General features: G+C 33.0%; 3 protein-coding genes, 4 non-coding genes and 1 pseudogene across 8 annotated transcripts; 1 reads left to right on the top strand and 7 right to left on the bottom strand.

Annotated features, from left to right (window-relative positions):
* Nucleotides 1–790: 790 nt before the first annotated feature.
* LOC145595627 (serine/threonine-protein kinase AtPK2/AtPK19-like) lies at nucleotides 791–3,850 on the top strand. The gene is made up of 7 exons (XM_081652043.1): nucleotides 791–903; nucleotides 1,536–2,181; nucleotides 2,279–2,361; nucleotides 2,793–2,913; nucleotides 3,006–3,179; nucleotides 3,277–3,384; nucleotides 3,468–3,850. The coding sequence occupies exons 2-7, from the start codon at nucleotides 1,777–1,779 to the stop codon at nucleotides 3,738–3,740; spliced, it is 1,164 nt and encodes a 387-aa protein (XP_081508169.1). The 5' UTR covers nucleotides 791–903; nucleotides 1,536–1,776; the 3' UTR covers nucleotides 3,741–3,850.
* A 242-nt stretch (nucleotides 3,851–4,092) lies between these two features.
* LOC145595625 (eukaryotic translation initiation factor 2 subunit beta-like) lies at nucleotides 4,093–12,832 on the bottom strand. 2 transcript variants are annotated; one of them, XM_081652041.1, is made up of 10 exons: nucleotides 12,733–12,832; nucleotides 12,479–12,519; nucleotides 11,608–11,701; nucleotides 10,243–10,298; nucleotides 10,088–10,142; nucleotides 9,898–9,995; nucleotides 8,986–9,131; nucleotides 8,384–8,526; nucleotides 7,938–8,023; nucleotides 4,093–4,418 (listed from the first exon to the last, which is right to left on the bottom strand). In XM_081652041.1, exons 2-10 carry the CDS (start codon nucleotides 12,512–12,514, stop codon nucleotides 4,344–4,346), a joined length of 789 nt encoding a protein of 262 aa, XP_081508167.1. In that variant the 5' UTR covers nucleotides 12,515–12,519; nucleotides 12,733–12,832; the 3' UTR covers nucleotides 4,093–4,343. The 2 variants fall into 2 exon arrangements, with proteins under 2 accessions (XP_081508167.1, XP_081508168.1); XM_081652042.1 differs by having other exon boundaries at nucleotides 8,433–8,526.
* Nucleotides 4,646–4,723, bottom strand: LOC145596339 (small nucleolar RNA SNORD34; annotated as a pseudogene).
* LOC145596340 (small nucleolar RNA SNORD34) lies at nucleotides 5,461–5,540 on the bottom strand. Its single transcript, XR_014103184.1, has one exon. It is a non-coding gene; the product is annotated as a small nucleolar RNA SNORD34 (small nucleolar RNA).
* Nucleotides 6,522–6,605, bottom strand: LOC145596342 (small nucleolar RNA SNORD34). The gene has a single exon (XR_014103186.1). It is a non-coding gene; the product is annotated as a small nucleolar RNA SNORD34 (small nucleolar RNA).
* LOC145596338 (small nucleolar RNA SNORD34) lies at nucleotides 6,928–7,009 on the bottom strand. The gene has a single exon (XR_014103183.1). It is a non-coding gene; the product is annotated as a small nucleolar RNA SNORD34 (small nucleolar RNA).
* On the bottom strand, nucleotides 7,318–7,399 carry LOC145596341 (small nucleolar RNA SNORD34). The gene has a single exon (XR_014103185.1). It is a non-coding gene; the product is annotated as a small nucleolar RNA SNORD34 (small nucleolar RNA).
* Nucleotides 12,833–13,919: 1,087 nt separating the features above from the next.
* On the bottom strand, nucleotides 13,920–19,008 carry LOC145595623 (thioredoxin H4-1-like). The gene is made up of 5 exons (XM_081652039.1): nucleotides 18,761–19,008; nucleotides 16,942–17,012; nucleotides 15,369–15,485; nucleotides 14,651–14,773; nucleotides 13,920–14,477 (listed from the first exon to the last, which is right to left on the bottom strand). Exons 2-5 carry the CDS (start codon nucleotides 16,969–16,971, stop codon nucleotides 14,331–14,333), a joined length of 417 nt encoding a protein of 138 aa, XP_081508165.1. The 5' UTR covers nucleotides 16,972–17,012; nucleotides 18,761–19,008; the 3' UTR covers nucleotides 13,920–14,330.
* Nucleotides 19,009–19,271: the final 263 nt, after the last annotated feature.

Raw genomic sequence — 19,271 nt, 5'->3', positions numbered from 1 at the left:
GTAAGTTTAAAGAAATTGAAAGATTGAAACTCGATTTGGTTGTGGTGGTTATAGATCGTACCCTTTGTACATACCACCACCGAAATAAAGGCAACAAAAGAGAAAGAGAAAGAAAATACCCATAATCCGATCACCGTCATCCGAACAACATTTAAGAAATTGAGATCCAAAATTAAGGCTATGAAGGTTGAATTTGGTTGTTTTTGTTTTAGATCTAGAATTGGCGGCCAAATTCAACCATCTTAGCCTCGGTTTTGGGCTCTTGGTAAACTTTGCGGAAGAATTTGGGTTGCATAAATCTGCAATTACTGCATTTCATTTGAGAAAGAAGCTTTGGGAGGATAAGAATCGATTTCGAAAAGGCGGCAGCGAATCGGACCGAGAAATTGTGCCCGAACTCGGTTCTGTTTCATAGGCTATAAATGTTGTGGACTTGTGGTGGTGTTTCAAAAAAAAAAAGTGAGTTGGTGGTTTGTGGTGGCTGCCATGGATACAGTAGAGAAAAGAGGGAGGATGTGATGGTGGTGGAGGAGGAATGAGGGGGGAGTGTTGACTGAGGTAAGAGAGGAAGATATAAAAGGTTAAAAAGTAAAGTGTTCTATTATGGTTGAAATGGTCATGAGGGTAAATAAGTAAAAGTATAATTTTGTATTTGCCATAAAAGGAAACAGGTCAAGTAAAAAGAAACTTCCCAAAAAGGAATATAGGTCAAGTAATAAAGAACGGAGGAAGTACCTACAAAAAAAAAACAACCAATCATAACCCAACACGTGGGCAATAAATTCCGTTAATTCAGTTACGTGCCCTTTTTCTTAAGCAGCGTAACGCTTACGCATCCTCTCTGTTTTTATTTACTCTCATCCCAATTCCAAACATCCCCACTTCGCCGCGCCATTATCAAAGGTATGATTTTTTTTTTTATTCGTCACTCTGAATTTTATTAATTTGTTACTTTACGAATTTATCGAATTCGCCCGATCACGGCGAATTTTGGTTTAGGAAAGAAAACCAAGCAAACAACCCGAATCATAATTCGAATTATATTGGATTAATTGTTTGTTTTCATATGATTGATCATCTTCAACTTGAATTTTTCTTTTTTATAGTTGCGTGTGTATTTTTTTGTCTTTGATCAACTATTTTTTGCTAAATTTTTTTTCAATTATTAATTGAATTTTATTTCTGCTACTCGTACCAATTAAAGTTCCATTGATTTATTTCTATAAAATAGTCATAGATTTCCTTATAATTATTAATTGGGCGGGTATATTCACAATTTTAAATTCTTGATTGATTTTTCCGGGAATTTACTTCGTTTTACTTAATTTTTTAAAATATTATTTTTGAATGATTGAAAGTTTTGATCTTTTTAAATTTGGAAGTAATTGTTGGACGGTTGATTTTTATACTTGTATATGTTTCAATTATGAATTCTGTTTAAAAGGGATTTAATTGTTTTTGTTTTTTTATGTCATAAAATTGTTTTTATAATTATATATTGATGATTTCAATATAATTGTTTCGAATGATTACAGATTTGATCAAATATTCATAGTAAAGTTGATGAATTCAAGAAGTGGTTCAAGATCAATTGTTTCCCACAAACAGGGAAACAAGAACAGTTGCTTTTTCTGGGTTTTGGTTGTTTGTTCACTTCCAAGTTTCTCAGGCACTCTCATTCCATTCCTTAACTTCCCTTAACTCGAACTCGAAACAAGACTGTAAACACTAAACAACCCATCAAAGCCCTTGTTTCACAATTTTTAACCCAAAAAAATGGTGGTATTAGCATCAGATTGTGTTGGGATTCAGAACTTTGCTGATGTTTTTGGTCCAATATCAGTGCAACCCTCAATTGATCCTTATTTTCGCGATTCCAAGGACTCGAATTACCCTCAAATAGATAATGGAATATATGAGCTTTCGTCTTTGGATCTTGACAAAAAATCAGTATGTGTTGTTGGGGTTAAGGATTTTGAAGTGCTTAGAGTTGTGGGCAAGGGCTCTTTTGGGAAAGTTTATCAAGTTAGGAAGAGATCATCTGATGAGATTTACGCGATGAAGGTGATTGCAAAGGACAAGATAATCGAAAAGAATCATGTTGAATACATCAAATCTGAGAGGGAGATACTAATGAAGATTGATCATCCTTTTATTGTTAAGCTGAACTACACATTTCAGGTACAGGATTAGGACTTTTTCATTATGTAACGCGACTTGTTAATCACAACATTACATATATCTCTAACTACTGATTTTCTTTCATTATGTTATGTAGACGAAATATAGGCTGTATTTTGTGCTAGATTTTGTCAATGGCGGTCAGCTGTTCTTTCAGCTCCTTCAACATGGCTTATTCAGGTAATTTTATGTGACTCAGAGTGCAAAATTTCCACTAGTGTATGAAATAATGCAGTTTGTCACTTTGGCTAGTGCTTAGTCTTTAGGAATATACAATACTTGTACTTTGTATAGTGGTCTTATACAAACATGATTGTATATAATAACCTTTTTGTCTAAGATAAGAAAATGAAATATATAATTCAGAACCTTACTTAAGGATATGACATAATTTTACAACAGCACCCTTAGCTTTAGTTATTTCTATCGTGTCCTAGTCACTTTTATTTTAGTCGAAACATGTTAGTAATCACAGTTATTAATCGTACTTTTTTAAAAAGTGTAACAAGATTTTTCATATGCTGAAACTTTAGGGAAGGTTAATGCATGTACAGAGTTTGGAGAACATGTAATGCTTGTTAGCTTGATGTGTTTATACTTTTGTATTTCAGGGAGGATTTGGCTCGAGTTTATGCAGCTGAGATAGTCTCTGCAGTTGCATACTTACATGATAATGGCATCATGCATAGGGATCTTAAGCCAGAGAACATTCTATTAGGCGCGGATGGCCATGTATGTCCTTTTCTTAAATTATAACCCCTTTACATTTCCATTCAAACAAGAAAGTGTAGGCACTAATTTCTTTCATTTCCATCCTTGATCAGATAATGTTGACTGACTTTGGTCTAGCAAAACAATTCGACGACACAACAAGATCAAATTCTTTGTGCGGAACAACTGAGTACATGGCTCCTGAAATTATACTTGGCAAAGGGCATAATAAGGCTGCGGATTGGTGGAGCGTAGGGATTCTCTTATATGAGATGCTCATTGGAAAGGTTTACCATATTTTCCACCCTTATTCACTTAATCATATGTACTTATCAGTTCACTGAAGCATTCAGCTAATCGTTTCGTGTTTTTCCGCTGTAACAGCTACCCTTCAGTGGTGGAAACAGATTCAAATTACAGCAGAAAATAATCAAAGACAAGATCAAGTTACCTACTTTTTTATCAAGTGAAGCACATTCTCTAATAAAAGGGGTAAGATTTTGTAACGACTTCAGTAAAAACTTCAGTTTATAATGCATTTCAAAAGTTCTCATTTCAAGTTCTATGTGATGCAGCTGCTAACAAAAGAACCGAGCAAGCGGCTGGGAAGTGGACCTCAAGGGGAAGATGAGATAAGAAGCCATAAATGGTTCAAGTGCATCAATTGGAAGAAGTTAGAAAACAAACAAATTCAACCAAGCTTTAAACCAGTTGTTGGTGGGAAAGAGTGTGTTCTCAATATTGCAGAGGAATGGACCAAAATGTCTTTGGTTGATTCGCCGGCTACTAGTCCAAGGTCGAAGGAGGAGAATGAAAATCTCTTCAAAGAATTTGGTGACTTTCTTTGAGATCACTTCATGAAGCTCTCATAGAGAGAATTGAGAAGTGTAAATAAATGTTGAATTTGAAATCTGTGACCCAAAATTTCGGATAAATAAAATAAAGCTATTCACCATATCCTTTCAAGTTTTGTTGCACAAATACTTGATCTTATGTCTGGTTTGAAACAGATCATAACATTTACACTTTTCGTTATCAGATCAGGAATTTTGCACTGTGAGAGTTCTCAATTGAGCTCAAGGTGGACGGGAAAAGTATGCTTAGAATCGATGAAAGGGCGGTTGGTTCAATTGCTGTCAATTGCAGCGATTTTCAGACAATAAAACAAATAAAATGAAAATATGCAAATTAGAAGCTAATTTTATACTGAATACCTGTGATTTCAAATGTATATACATGGTATCAAATCAAAAGTAATCCACTTATGATCTTGTACTGGTAATTACAAGATATTCTAATTTTGTGAGTAATCTATCTATTACGTTGTACCGACCAACTGACCAACAAACCACCACCACCACACTACTATTGCCAAAAATTTATTTGAAGTGAAACCCAGAAGACCAAAACGAGCACTTTATAAACTATACAGAGAATAATACCATCCTCCATCACTGAGCACTACGGCGACCAACACGAGCAACAAACCCACGATTAAAAGGAGCTACAGACCGTGCAGAGCCACACTGCATCAAAAGAAAAATATGTCATGCAGTTACTACAGATTGATTTTTACCAAAACTTAACCATCAATAACTTAAATTCTCAATCAGATAATTAACAAGATCTCACATGACTATTTGTTTTTTCTTACATAAAAATCACAAAAGACATTCAAAGCAGATGATTGTGAGTAGCTCAAAAATCAAACTATTTCAAATAAAAAAAGAATGAACAATGAAGTATATAACAAGAAGGCCTCAGACTATATTTTCTTATCACTGTTAAGTCAAACAATGTAGACATATTTCAGAAGATCATCACAGGCCTCATCAACAATGTGACATAACAATGAAATCACAAATTTCAAAGTAGCCAATTAACCATAACTTAAAAATAAATAAATAAAAACAACTTTTTCGCGAAATACCTTTGAATTTAACTTCATTAACCATATACCCATCAAAATTTTCAAATTCACTATATATATGCATAAGTTTCACAAAAATGTCAGTACATGCCTTTTTCCGTAATTTTGATAGTCATTAAGGGTTAATAGTGCCATATGTCAGGCTCTAATTGGTTCTTAATCAATTTAAAAATAATTTAAAACCTATCAGAAGCTAACACATGGCACAACTAACCTTAATGAATAACAAAGTTGAGGGTGTTAGTCATTAAGGACATGTAACATTTTCAAGAAATTAAATGGTTTATGATGAAATTGAAAATTTTTATGGGTTTTTGATGAGTAAAGTTGAAACTCAAGGGTATTTGTGGAAAAAAAAAAGCATAAATACAATGAAAGCATATAACTCATATATTTGGATGGATTCAAGTGGGTGCCAAATATTTAACTAAAACTTACTCTATTGATTTTTTTATTTTTATCTTCTTAAAATAGGAAATATTATTGGGATCAGGGGAGTTAAAACGAATATAACCATAAAAACAAAGACTCTTCAAGCAACATTCACGTCTTCAGTCCAACTCAATATAAGCAAATTATTTGTAAGGTCATCACAGTCCCTCTCAACTGAAATTACACAACCATGTATACCAAATTACCAAGGCCTCAGACTTCATATTTCTAATCACTGAGAAATCAAACAATGTAGACATATTTGGAAAGATCATCACAGGCCTCATCTACAATGTGACAGCATTTAAGGTACTAAGTTCAAAAAATAAATTACAAGTAGCCATATATTTCAAATATAGTCATATAAATTTAAAGTGTGGGAATTAACTAGAACTTATTCTATTTATCTTATTATACTCGTTAAATTATAAAAGATTAATCAAGGATTGAGGGATTAAAAAGTAAAAAGACACAGCAATGTAGGCAAATTGTTAAAAAGGCCATTGTAGTAATGTAGTACTCTTAACTAAAATTCTCAGTAAAAGAAAGCTTGTCAGCCTTGAGACTAAATTTCAACGACACTATATTAGGGATGCAAGTAGAATGTCCTTGGTTATGAAAGAGATGGCGGACCAAGATATTTGATAAACATTAACTGACAGTTTTTGGCCTTTCTAGGGACGCAAGCAGAATTTAATAAAATTCAAAAGTGATAGCTGCTGCAATTGATCAAGATCTATAAAGCAATAATCATCAAAATCCTAAATCCACGTTTTTGTCATGATCGCTGCAAATATTGACCTTATGGCTTTATTGGGGAGTTAGTGAGGAGAAAGAAGGTGCGACAAGATAAGTGATAAATTAAGGCATGAAACTCAAAAATATATCTTTATCGTCGACTCATCGTATCATCAGACAATCGTATTCTTTCAATCAAAAAACTTGATTAAAGCGCCAATTGGAGTCCCCAAACTATCTTTGATTTTTGAATTTTTAAATTAGACGAGTCCATCTAAATCTTCATGTTGACACTCAAGTCCAGCATTCTTTCTTTAAATTTCATAAAGATTTGACTGAACTTGGGCATCGAAAAGAAGAATTTATTAGATTCTAAAAACTCAAGTTGTAAACTGAAGAGAGAAATTGGAGACACCAATCAGCGCATTAATTAAGTTTTTTGAAAAAAAAAATGACATTTGTCTTCAACAAAATTACGAAGTATAATAATATGAACTCGAATTAAGGTGAGCCAAGATAAGCAATAGATTAGGGCCTCAGACACACAAATAGTTTAATCATTGTATCATCAGACAATGTAGGCAAAAATTTTGAAAGATCTTCACAGGCCCCTTTCTTAGACAAACATCAAACTTTCACTTGTAACCACCCCAGTAATTTAAGTTTTAACAGTATACTAAACCATTTAAAGACATTCCTTGCATGCACAATCTTTTATTCTTTTTCTGATTCTTTTGAATTTTTGTTTTTTAAAAGCAGATGGGGTAGGTAGAATAGAAAACGAGAAAATTGTTCAAAAAGGTTAACACCAGTACCCCGACATATTCCAATAACTTAAAATTACAAGACAACCTAAGGACTTGTCAAATTCATGCTCTCACCAAAATGACTTTCATATCTGATTAAACATGTTGACATCAAGATAAATGTCATGGCAAGGCCTCAGACCCAGAAATTTCTTTATCATTGTAAAATCATACAATGTAGGCAATTATTTAAATATCATCACAGGCCTTTAAAATACTTCATCTACCCTATAGTTTGCCCACCATGAGAATTGAGGCTCATGATATCAATCAATCAAAGCCTTAATTTCATAAGTGCGGTAAAGTTTAGTCTCCAGTTGAGGCTCATGATATAAATGGATACTTTTTTAATTTAAGATGCAAGCAGTATTTGATAACTATTCAAATGCGGTTTTAGCAAATAAAAAAATTTCATCTACATACAAAATCCTCTATTCCTAGTTATTTTCTACTGAGAAGGGTGTAACATGTAAAAGAAATAGCAGATAGAAAGAAGGCAAACCAATAAATGTGACAAATTAAGGCCTCAGACACAAATGTAGCTTTATCATTGTTATATCAGACAATGTAGGCAAATTTTGAATGATCATCACAGGCCCCTTCTCTTGGAAAGATCATCTAAATGAGTTTCATTTTAACCAACAGTCCCAATAAAATATCTCTAACAGAACAGTAATTGATCCAAACCTCAAAAACACAGATTAATTATTGATTTGTGCAGCATAGATAACAAGGCGTTGAACAAAGTCAATTTATCATGATATATTCATATGGTTTAGGTCACCATTTATCCAGATAATCACTGGCATCAATGTAATCATATCATAATTATAAACAAATAATAATCTCAAGTTGTCGATGGCTTCCTAGACTGCAAAAGTACACTGGGTAAAAGAAAATATATTTGCAGCTGAGTAGAATGGCTTAAATGACACAGAATTTTCACAAGTTTGTTAAATCAAAGAATATAAGTAGAGAAGACTAGTCAGATATTGACTTGGAAATAAAACCATACTCAATAGTTAGAGTGGAAAACAAGAAAGCACAAACTAAATAAATTATAACATAAAAAGCAACTATGGAAAAACAAACTATTATAATACAAAGAAGAATAAAAGCATAAATTAACAAAAATTTACCTGTTCACATCTAAGGAAGCATAGACGGTTTTCCTTGCAAAGAATGGTATCCGAACTCTTGCAGCCCATACAAATAACATATTCATCTACAGGAGAAAGAAAAAAAAAATTAACAGTAGGGAATTGCAATAGTAAAGCCAACAAACAGATAAAAGCCTCTAGACAGTGTGGAGTTTAATTATAAGGAAACAGATAATTATAACAATATACTCCTATATGACTCATAATGCAGCAAGGTAAATGCCTTTTCAGGGTAATCTTTCTAAAGAATAGTTTTTTTCAGAATTAGAAAATTTCTGCAGGAAATTAAGAAGATTTGAAGATGCTTTGTGTACGAAATAATATTCGTATACAAAAAAACCAACTACCAAAGTTAACGTAATTATATACCCATTCAGCCAAACATATGTATAGTGTTTATTAAGAAGTAAATAAACAGTACTTACTGGCATAACTTCTTAATATCCTTTCAAAATTCTTTGGGGCAAATCTTACCTTTACCACCAAACGTTGTTGTCCATCTAAGGAACCAGTTGTTGACAACTCCGATAGGAAAAAGCTCATCACATGATCTGGTTGCCTATGCATCCTGGAAAGGGGTTGAAGTTAGAACATGATACTCCATGGAATCAAAAAAATTACAACAAGACAAGACACATGTGACAGATAGCATGATCACAAAAGAAAAAATGAATAGAGTAAATTATATGAACGCACTAAAGAATATCACTGGTTCAGCAGAGTGAAGGGAGACAATAACAAAGAACAAAGAATAAGCTATTAGCTAGCACAACATTCATCAACCAACCTGTACAAAAATCATAATTATAGATACCAAAAATATTCAATGGGACTGTTTATTAAAGAAAAGTAACTTATGCCCAAAAAAGCAGCAAGTGTAAAGTAGATTTCATATTCTTGGTTTTCTTAGAAGAGTGATGATAATAATTTGACAATATACGGTGAATCACTGGAAGGAATATAATCTGCTAAGAATAATAAAGGAAAAAATGAAGCAATTGCATACAGAAAAATCCAAGAAACTCACATCTTACAAAGGTCTGTAAAATTCGAAAAAACAGTCTTTTTGGTTCCTTCCCGCATGACTTGTGGGGGCCTCATGACTGTCCTGCGCCTGTCTCCAGCTAATTCAGGATTATTTTCACGGAGAATGTTGAACACCCTTCCTAGAAGCTGCAATATCCCAATATGAGAGCAAAAGTAAATGGTATTAAGGGCCAAAATAATAATTAATATAAGGGGACTTCAAAAATAATAGGCAATTGATATAAAATGAAACTAATATTACACCGCAACAAATATGAAATAAGATACAGGTCATTATCCATTGTCAACAAATATGAAAAAGAGCCTGTATGAGGAGTTAGGGACAATTATGGACTATAACATATCAAGGTGGTACTCTTCACTAAAATATTTCACTTATCTCATTTGAAGATATCACCCCTAAACTTACCGACCCAAAAATAGTATTATTTCAAACTTATTAGATCTAAAATTAGTGAAAAGAATGTGTGAAGAATAGAAAACTATACTTATTTAGCCCTAAACTTGGCTTTTCAAAACTCTTGTTAAATATGATTCCTCAACTTACATATATTGTATTTGTAATACTAAAGTTATCTTATTAAACATATTAACCCTAACCTTATATTATAATTATAAGAACTTATCTAAACTCATTAGACTTGTAATAAATGAAATATAAGGTGAGAAGAACATCGCCTTAACCAAATTTGAAATTGTCTTTCTTTATTATGGACTGGTTAGCAACCTCTTGGACCAACAACCAAGGGTTTCACTAAGCAACCTCTTTGCAGCTAAAGGGGCTAGACTACAATAGACACTGCATCCTAGGCTATCAGATAGACTATACTATGGATTAGCAGTGGCATATTAACTACTCTGAAGCTCAGTAATAGTAAGTCATGAAACTTACTTCCTCGTAAACATAATTTCTGTCAGTCCCCTTCCAAAGAAACTCAGGTAGTTGCACCTCATCACATTCATCACCATGTCCATCTTCTCCAATGTCTCCTAAATTATAGAACAACATTCAATAAGAATCTGAACGAATGTATACGGACTAGTTTAAGGCAAGTTGAGACCAACAGGAAAAATGCACTTACCATCATTCACTTCTCCTCCTTCACCAACATCATCATCAAACAAATTTGGGTCAACCTGAAAATAACAACTACAAGCTAAAAAACTTTTGCAGCTCAAAAAAATACAATAGATCAGAGGATCATGAATGATAACAAGAACCTAGAGAGCAACTTACCGGCTTCTTTTTTTTCTTCTTCAAACCAGCAAATGATGTATCAGCTCCATCAGAAACTGCACAATGTAAAAGTCAGTATTGCTGGACCCGCATCATTTAACATGCTGAAAACTGTTATTTAACACTAATCATGCTCATTTTCTTACATTGTATGTAGGGGTGTCAATTCGGGTAAACAGTTCGGGTTTGGGTTGGGTTTATCAGTTTCGGGTTATAACGGGTCGGTTTATAACGGGTTGAAATAATTAGCGGGTCGGTTTTGGGTCGGTTTTGAAAATTATCGAGTCAGTTCGGTTTGGTTTTTGTAATTGCAGTTTCTATTCGGATCGGGTCCTTATCGGGTCGGGTTCTAGTCGGTTCGGGTCATAATCAATTTGGGTTGAATCGGGTCGGTTTGAAAACGGGTTTAGCCCGTTTAATTTGGGTATCGGTTAAAAACAGTTCGGGTCTTAATCAGGATGGGTCGTAATTGGTTCGGGTCATAATCAGTTTGGGTTAAACTGGGTCGGTTCGAAAATGGGTTTCGGTTCAAAACAGATCGGGTAAAATTGGGTCCAATCATTATCGTTTCAGGTTATAATCGGTTTAGATTGAACTTGGTTGGTTTGAAAACGAGTTTACCCAATTTGATGCGGGTTTCTAATCAAATCATATCGGGTTAAAATTGAGTCGGATGATTATCGAGTCGAATTAGTCAGATAACGGGTAGGAACGGGTCATGTTATAATCAAGTCAAGTCATAAATAAGTTGGGTTTATCGAGTAGTGGGTTGAAACGGATTAGATCATAAACGTATTGCGTAACAGGTTGTAATAACGGGTTACAGGTTTTAAACGGTTTGGTCTCAACGGGTTACAGGTCGTAAACGGTTCGGTCACAACGGGTTACGGATTATAACCAGTTCGGTCACAACGGGTTATGGGTTGAAACGATTCAGGTTTATCGGATTTTTATCGGGTTTTAACGGTTTTCGGTTTAAAATGGGTCGGGTTACTATCGGGTTTAGGCGTAATCGGTTTGGGTTGCTTTCAGTTTCGGGTTGTAACGGTTTGGCTTGATACCGGGTCGGGTTAGTAACGATTCGCACAAATTCGATTTAGTTCAGTTTCGGGTTGGAAAAAATTGGGTCGGGTCAGTTTTCGGTTTCCAAAAAACGGGTTTTAAGCAGTTCAGTTCCTTTTCGGATCGGTTCGAAATAGTTGGGTTTAACGGTTCGGGTCAGAAACTGACAACTCTAATTGTATGTCATTTAATTGTATGTCTTTTAAGAAAATAAACACAATTTTCAGCAATCCCAAATTGGAAACCCAAGAAAATATTCAAGAATACATGGGACACATGAATCAAATGTAATTCAGGTTATACCTGTCATGTTCTCCATTGTATCAGCCAAGGGTTCCACATTTTCATTGGTAACTTTCTTCTTCTTCTTTTTCTTTGTTGGATCAAATGAAGCTAACTGAAAAAATATATAAAAAAAAAAATTAAAAAAAAAAAAAAAAAATTTACACCACAACGAATCTAAGAAAAATACAACTACTTAACTGAACTACAGTGAAACAAAGCCTAGCTATAAACACTAAGTAGCATATATGAAAACCGATTCCATGTGAGCCATCTCAAATCGAAATTAGGTTTTCACACAATATAATTTTTTTTTTCCTTTCGTTCAAAAGGTAATAACACAAATCTTTATATGGATACTCATGTACCCGTAAAAAGGAGTATGTCAAAGAGCGTATCAATAAACTCAGTCACTTCAAATCACACAAAAGTTAACATATCGCAAGATACAAAATATTAATTTAGAGCGTATCAATAAGCTTAGTCAATTCAAATCACACAAAAAGTTAACTTATTACACAATATTAATTAGTATTTTCTTATTTCGTAAGAAAACAAATCTTCATATAAGCGTAGTCACTTCAAATCACATAAAAGTTAACATATTGCATGATACACCCATTTATACAACTTTTTACAATTTGGGAGCTTTGATAAGCATAATGATATTGTTCCGCACACCCCAAAACTCGAACAAATTTGCAGCAATAAAATAAAAAAAAATTTAAAAAAATTACAAAATTGTTTAAATCAATGTCAGTTCTTTCTACCAAAAAAATTGTAACATTTTGATTGTTTAAACATTAATAATCGCATATCAATAATTCAATACTACTAAACTTTAATTCATAAAAAAGAAAATTAAGGGTTAAATAAGAACAAGAACACAAACCTCAGGAATATCAATGTTAGTGTCTTCTGACGCCATTTTAGCTGCGAAACAAGAAAAAGGTAAATTAATTAAAACAATCGAATGCCTGAAAATAAACAAAATGGTCAATAAATTTTGACATTGACACAAATTTCATTACAATTTGTTTTTTTTAACGAAACTTCAATGCAGAATTTTATTATTCGAAATAACAATAGCAATAGTGATAACACATTGAATGATTGAATATCTAAAAACAAAAAATAAAAACTTACAAATTTTCGACAAATAGATTTAATTCAATTTCTAAGTTCTTTTTCTTTTTTGTATAGAACTGTTTACGAAATCGAAAAAATTTGTTCGAAAGATGAAGTTGTAGGGTTTTAATTCGGAATTTAAGGATGAACGCTAATGTTTGTAATGGGCTTTAGGTTTTGGTTTAGATCATCGTGGACTTAGGCCTTTTTTTGGTTGGCCCGTGCATGGCTCAGGTCCACGTGCCATTGTATCGGGCTTGCGTGCCTAAACAAAATTGCATTGATTTTAGCATGCTTTGTCGTGTCGAGACTGGCCGTATCGTGCCTTATTGTGCTTCTCCCAAATAAAGGCAGCCTACGAGGCTACGACCCTCACACATCATACCGTGTCGTGCCATGTCGTGCTTCTTTCCATGATGGGTCGGCCCAGTGCCATCATTACTTTAGTCCATATAAACAAGGCTATAGTACTTTATATCGCTTAGATTATGTTTACTTGTTATCTTGTTGAACTAAATCACTAATGACCACTTGCTGCTTTTTGGACTTCAATGATATAGGAGAGGATCCTAGAAAATAAATAAATGAAAATACTATAAAGCTTTGTTTTATTGGTAGAAATTGAGTTGATTAATATAAAGGTCTTGTTTGACAATTGGTTGTTAGTTGTTTAACTTAACTGAATTGACTGAATGTTTGTATTGGCTATATGTGCTAGCTATTTGACTATTGGCTATTTAGAAATGCGTTTGGCAAAGCCAACGATTGGTTAAACAGTGAGCTATATTAATTATTATTATTATTATTAAGGGAATTATTTTAACGGACCCCTCACATCGTCGCATTTGAAAAAAATTTCAAAATACCCTTGTGTTTTTTGAAAAAGCTTGAACTCCTTGAAGTACCTCAAGGTTTGAGTTATTTACCCAGTATGTTCAAATTAATGATGGAAAATTAGAAACTAACAATGTTGAGTTCCTTTCACTAATTTTTTTTTTTTTTTTTTGAAGAAAATTCCTTTCACTAATTGAATCCTCTTGTTCTTTCCTTATCTCAAATCTCTCTTAAAATTCACTTTCACAATTAATAGTCATTAACCAAACATACTTTTTGGTTGTTAGACTACATAAGAAAGTCAAAAGCCAACCAAAAAACTACTCAAATGCCATTTACCAAACATGGCCAAAATTATTACTTTTCCGTATATAAGTAGTATGTATACAATAAAATTTTACCATTGATTTTGTTCAAACTACTACAAAACAAATAATTATTTGTCTAGTTTTCAAAGTTCTATCATTCATCATTTTGAATGCTCTAAAGATCAACACCTATTACATTCATATTATTATTGACAAAGTAGACATATATTGATATCAGATCAATTTCTGTTAAGTCCGTCGAGCTTTACTTCTCTGCTGATTGATAAAAATAAGCATGTACAAGAGCTTTTAAAATTACAGGAACGACTTCAATTTTATAGCAACAAGAAAGCAAGCCACATTCCCACCATTATAGGAAAGACGACTTCTATAGCACAAGAAAGCAAGCCAAACCATAACTTATGCAATTACAAGTCATCGTTTACAGGAAAACTTCTGAAGGGAGTCTGAAATTCACATCCTCGCTGATAATTCAGCAATGGTAGCAAGCTTCCTTCGAAGTTCAACTTTGTTGGCTCCTACTAATTTATCCATTGGCTGACCTGATCTAAGGAAATAGAAGGTTGGGGTGGCTTTAATATCAAAAGATGTACAAAATTCCTGCATGAAAAACACAGTAGCAATTTTTACTGAATTAACAACTCAGTTATATGCAAGAAAATAACAGTAGTAACCAAATAGTTGTATGATGACAAGGGGTTTTTTTTTTTTTTTTTTTTTTTTTTATAGTATATCTTTAAGGTTCGAGAAAATAAGATGAAAGGCATACTTACTGTCATCTCATCAACATCTACAGAGAGATAAACTAAAGAAGGATACTTGTCAGCTAGATCGCGATAGGTTGATGCTATCTCTTTACAGTTCTTGCACCAAGTTGCAGAAAATTTAACCACAACCTGTAGAAAAAGGAAATTAAGGGTGTATTAAGTTATGTATATATACTAGATAAGTGAGGAAGAGAAACAACTTAGCCACAAATTTAAACTATTGAAGGCTAGGCAAGAGTTGCATTCATTTTATGTTATTCAACTTCTCACATTGACGGCAATAATAGTGATTAACACACATATATATACCACACTTCTTAGGAACTCAATACAAAGAAAAGTTCAGAAGAGTTTTCTCTTTGTAAGATGCTAGTACTCATATCATAAGGTGAACATAAGTTACATAACTATATGTCATCACGCTTCTTTATATTTTCACTCAATCGGCTAATGACATTACTGAAATAGAAAGTGACAGGTTCCACAAAGGTAAATAAAGCAGTAAGAGCACATTGAGTAAAGCCAAGAGTATTGTAGTTAAGAGTAATGTGAAGAGCTCAAGGAAGAGACTGCTACAAAATGTTTGAGTGCGAATTGGAAAAGGTTATCCAACAGCGCCAAATTTGTAGAAGATAGATAGCAGCAAGTCTAGTGAGCAAACTTATTTATTGCTTTCCAAGGATGATTTAAAAACTAAAAGAAGGATGAAAAGTAATTAACTTACAATTTTATCATTTCGCCTTGCCTCTGCTATTTTTTCTTCCCAACTCTCTTCTTCGGTTATATGTTGAACCTTTCCACCAGTTTGGCGTAGTTTATGATTTCCTTTGCAATTGCATAACTATCAAAATTAAGTATTTTTCATGAAAAGGTATACATTTATAATCCATAGTTAATGAGTTGATGCATAATAAAAAAGAACAAGAACTGCTAAACAGAAACAAAGCCATTGTATGTACAATTTCAGGAACTTTTGCCTTAATCACAATGAAATGAACTACTTAATATTATACAAAGTATGTTCTACACAGGGCCGTCCCATTCCATTACGGGGCCCTGTTCTAATCGTTAAAAAGGGCCCTCAACAAAAAAAAAAAGAAATAGATAAATAAATAAAATTGGCTCCTACTACAATATATATTTAAATTGAAATTCAAAATTTCACCTACAATAAACGAGAATGTATACTGAAAATTATACCATGTATAGTTTAACTTTAAATCGTTTTGAGTAGTTAGATGTTGATAAAAACAATTAAATTGATTAAAAATTTATAAGAAGTGAATTTGATGATAGCCGGAAATCAAGAGATGTAATTGTTAAGTATGAAATCTTAAAAGTGCTATTATATTGAAGATTATTGAAGGATTGTGAAAATATTATTTACAATGAATATTATTGACACATCACAATATATGTTAGCTGAAAATTAAAAGAGGTAAGAGGATGGTAAATTGATAAGATAAATAGATAATTATAATTGGGTAAAACAAGAGAGTTAGGAAATGTCCCATAAAAAGAAAAAATTAAAATAAAAAGAAAGTAAATGAAATATGACAACATAGAAAAATTTGGAAACTCTTGAATTTCCTACTTCCTAGTTCCTAGGCATTAGTGCATTACTGAAGAACATGTGGAAATTGAAAAGTATGAATAGGACAAAATAATTACTGTAGTAGATTTTACTACACCCAAGAAGTGAGTATACGACACAAGAGTAACATCCTATAGCCTACATTATGCTACAAACAAAGTAAAAAACTGGCTGCAACCGAAAATTGGGCCCTTTGAGTTTGGGGGCCCTGTGCTGTTGGTCTCTTTGCACAGGGCCATAACCGGGCCTGGTTCTACAGCTAGAGTTCACAATGCACGAAGGACAAGTTAAACAAGAAAAAATGACTCAGGAACTTGCAAATAAATTCCATTTATAAACATACAAGACATGATAAAATCTGCTAAAGATAAAAATTACAAGTTTCATTTCCCTTTTGCATACGTGTTCTAATTTAAGGAAGGCGAATAAAGGAGAATAAAAAAAAAAAAAGACCCTTTGCAATCCTTAACGTTTGTGAATCGATAATATATAGCCAGAGTCACTACTTAATGTTCATGCCAAAAAAACAACAATAAGTTACATTATACTACGAGTTATATATTTTACTATAAGAAGACATGATTACAGAAGAGATATCACAAAGAAAAAAAATTAGAAGGCAATAATGTAGCTAGTAATCACAATTATTATGCTGGGAAGACTAATCAGCAATACAATGAAGAATCCATAATAAGAAATTTACCCTGCTACAGCAGGACCAGCACTGTCCCATTAAGTGTGGGAAGCCAGCCTTCTTACAATTAAAGCAATCCCCTGTAAGAAAGGAATGAAGGCGAAGTCAAACACTGAACAGGAGAAAAATGTATGATGGAGACAAGAAGTGTATATGAGACCAACTCACCAAATATTCAGTACAGAGTTCAATATTCAGATGCAGTATCAAGCAACATAATATTAAGGTGCACGCGCACACACACACATAAACACAAATGTTCACAATTTCCATTACTGTAACTAAGAAACTTTATCAGTCATTCAGTTAGATAAGCTCTCTAAGGCAGAGGTGTGGCTTTTACACTAAAGAAGCATCAGAGCACTCTCCATGAGCCTCGCCCCTTAAGTCCTTAACGCCTCATTTACTTTTGCACACAATAATCCATTCTTGAGTAAGGAAGCTAGTCTAATTTGCTACGAAATTAATAGTCTCAAAAACACTCCTCAAGGCATTCCTTAATTATACAGCTAGAAACAAAACTTCAGTCATTTTGGAAACTAAATCTAATAGATGTGAATGCTTTCTGTTCGGGTTCAAAGGAGTTGTACATGCTAGTAGAATAATAACTTCATATACTTAGTTAATTAATACACAATGCAGCACCATAGAGCCATCCTAATCTAACTCCTGAATAACAAATCATCTCCTCAGTATCCACTAACACCTCGTATTCAATACATAAGCCCTATTTGGCTATTTTAGACCGTGTACGGGTGCATCTCAGTTATCAAGCGACATTGCAACATCATAGACGTACAATAACATTAGGTTCTAATGCTATTGTTTGACTCCTAAATATTCCACAGCACAAAGAATTGGAGGTGTTCGCGATGGATACCAAAAAGGATATATAAATCTATCAAACTAATGAATTGGTTCAATTATTCAAGCTTCCATATGCACAAGGATGTCCAAATATATGAGTATATGACTAATCTCAAGACTTCAAATGTCTAAGCTATCTTTATCTAACACAAGGCGAAAGAGCTCCTTGTAAATGCTTTTAGTGTTTGAATTTACGAAATACTCCCTCTGTACCTCAAAGGTTGTGCTCCGATTCCCATTTTTTAATGTCTTGTAGAATTTGACCCATACCATAAATGGGTATAGAGGACCACAAACTTAACTAATTGGAGGTCTCACTAATTTTGTCTCTCACATATCCAAATGCTATAGCATTATCGTCTTGCTCTTAAAAATAAATTTATTCCTAAGGGTAATCTTTAAGAGACAAAAGGAGTATACAAGTATATATAACGCTAAACCTTAAATAAATAAGCGCGTGTGCAAACACATACACACCCAATAAATCCCATTTTGCACTTCAAGAGGAATTAGGGATCAAACTCTATACTCCTTATGTGCCAATGATATCTTAGGCTTAGACTGAAGAGCTCCTTGAAATGTTGAAAGTGTCAAGTTTTCTTAATTATTTACATGATTATTTGACTTGGCCTCTATCAAACAACCTATAAAGTGAAAATAAAATCAATTTTTGCACCCAAAAAAAAAAAAAAAAAAAACCCAACATTTCGGCCCCAAAATTCCTTCTTTCCTTCTCATCTTAATTAAAATTTAATCACTTATTTTAAAGCTAAAAATTAAATCTTTGTAAGCTTAACACCTTCAATTTTTATGCAACAAGAGTTTTGATTGATGATAAAATAGGTGCCACCAAAATTTTTAACCATATTCATTCATTTCAATTTCAAATTGATGACAATCATAAACCAAATGAATGGTAAATTAGTGAAATAAAAAATAAAAATATAAAATAACAGGATACCTTGAAGGATTTGTTCACCAAGGAATGGCCGTCAACAAAATCCAGATCATAAAAAAAAAATTTATGGGTATCATAAGAAAATCCGACGCATTTTGGAAGGATTGATTGATAGGAGAAAATTATTTCAATATATTTGTGTTAACTACAAATCCCTCGTGAAATTGATGGTAAATTAAGGAGGAGACAGTGCACCTTATTTCTTATTTATGTCAAATTTTTTTTTTTTTTAAACATATGTCAAACTTTTTGGTGAGGGATGAATTAGAAAAAAAATAATAATAATAAATAACAAATTGATACATTTTTGTTATGGAAAATGAGCCACGCACTAACCTTTTTTTTTTTTTTTTTTTTTTTTGCTAATTTCAAGCTCAATTCAAAACCCTAAAGACTAAAATGACCCTTATAACCTTAACCAAAGATTTTCGACATGTAAACCGATTAAAAAGTTGAATCGGGCTGCAAATTACAATTTATACGAACTTTTGGGCTGTAATTTGCATTTTTTTTT

The sequence above is a fragment of the Chenopodium album genome, chromosome 19 (assembly GCF_948465745.1).
Source record: "Chenopodium album chromosome 19, dcCheAlbu1.1, whole genome shotgun sequence".
Classification (NCBI taxonomy): Eukaryota; Viridiplantae; Streptophyta; class Magnoliopsida; order Caryophyllales; family Amaranthaceae; genus Chenopodium; species Chenopodium album.
Note: the sequence above shows the minus strand (reverse complement) of the source record. Positions and strands in the feature narration are given on the sequence as shown.

Bases quoted from the DNA above. Each gene is read 5' to 3' on its own strand.
- LOC145595627 (XM_081652043.1), top strand. From the start codon at position 1,777: ATGGTGGTATTAGCATCAGATTGTGTTGGGATTCAGAACTTTGCTGAT. The intron at 2,362-2,792 runs GTAATTTTATGT...TTTGTATTTCAG, and splicing joins CTTCAACATGGCTTATTCAG to GGAGGATTTGGCTCGAGTTT. The intron at 3,180-3,276 runs GTTTACCATATT...CCGCTGTAACAG, and splicing joins ATGAGATGCTCATTGGAAAG to CTACCCTTCAGTGGTGGAAA.
- LOC145595625 (XM_081652041.1), bottom strand. From the start codon at position 12,514: ATGGCGTCAGAAGACACTAACATTGATATTCCTGAG. The intron at 10,299-11,607 runs GTATAACCTGAA...TACATTGTGCAG, and splicing joins TACAATGGAGAACATGACAG to TTTCTGATGGAGCTGATACA. The intron at 8,527-8,985 runs GTGAGTTTCTTG...ACCCCTTTCCAG, and splicing joins TTTACAGACCTTTGTAAGAT to GATGCATAGGCAACCAGATC.
- LOC145595623 (XM_081652039.1), bottom strand. From the start codon at position 16,971: ATGGGACAGTGCTGGTCCTGCTGTAGCAGG. The intron at 14,774-15,368 runs GTAAGTTAATTA...CTTTTTCTACAG, and splicing joins CAAGGCGAAATGATAAAATT to GTTGTGGTTAAATTTTCTGC. The intron at 14,478-14,650 runs GTAAGTATGCCT...TTTTTCATGCAG, and splicing joins TAGATGTTGATGAGATGACA to GAATTTTGTACATCTTTTGA.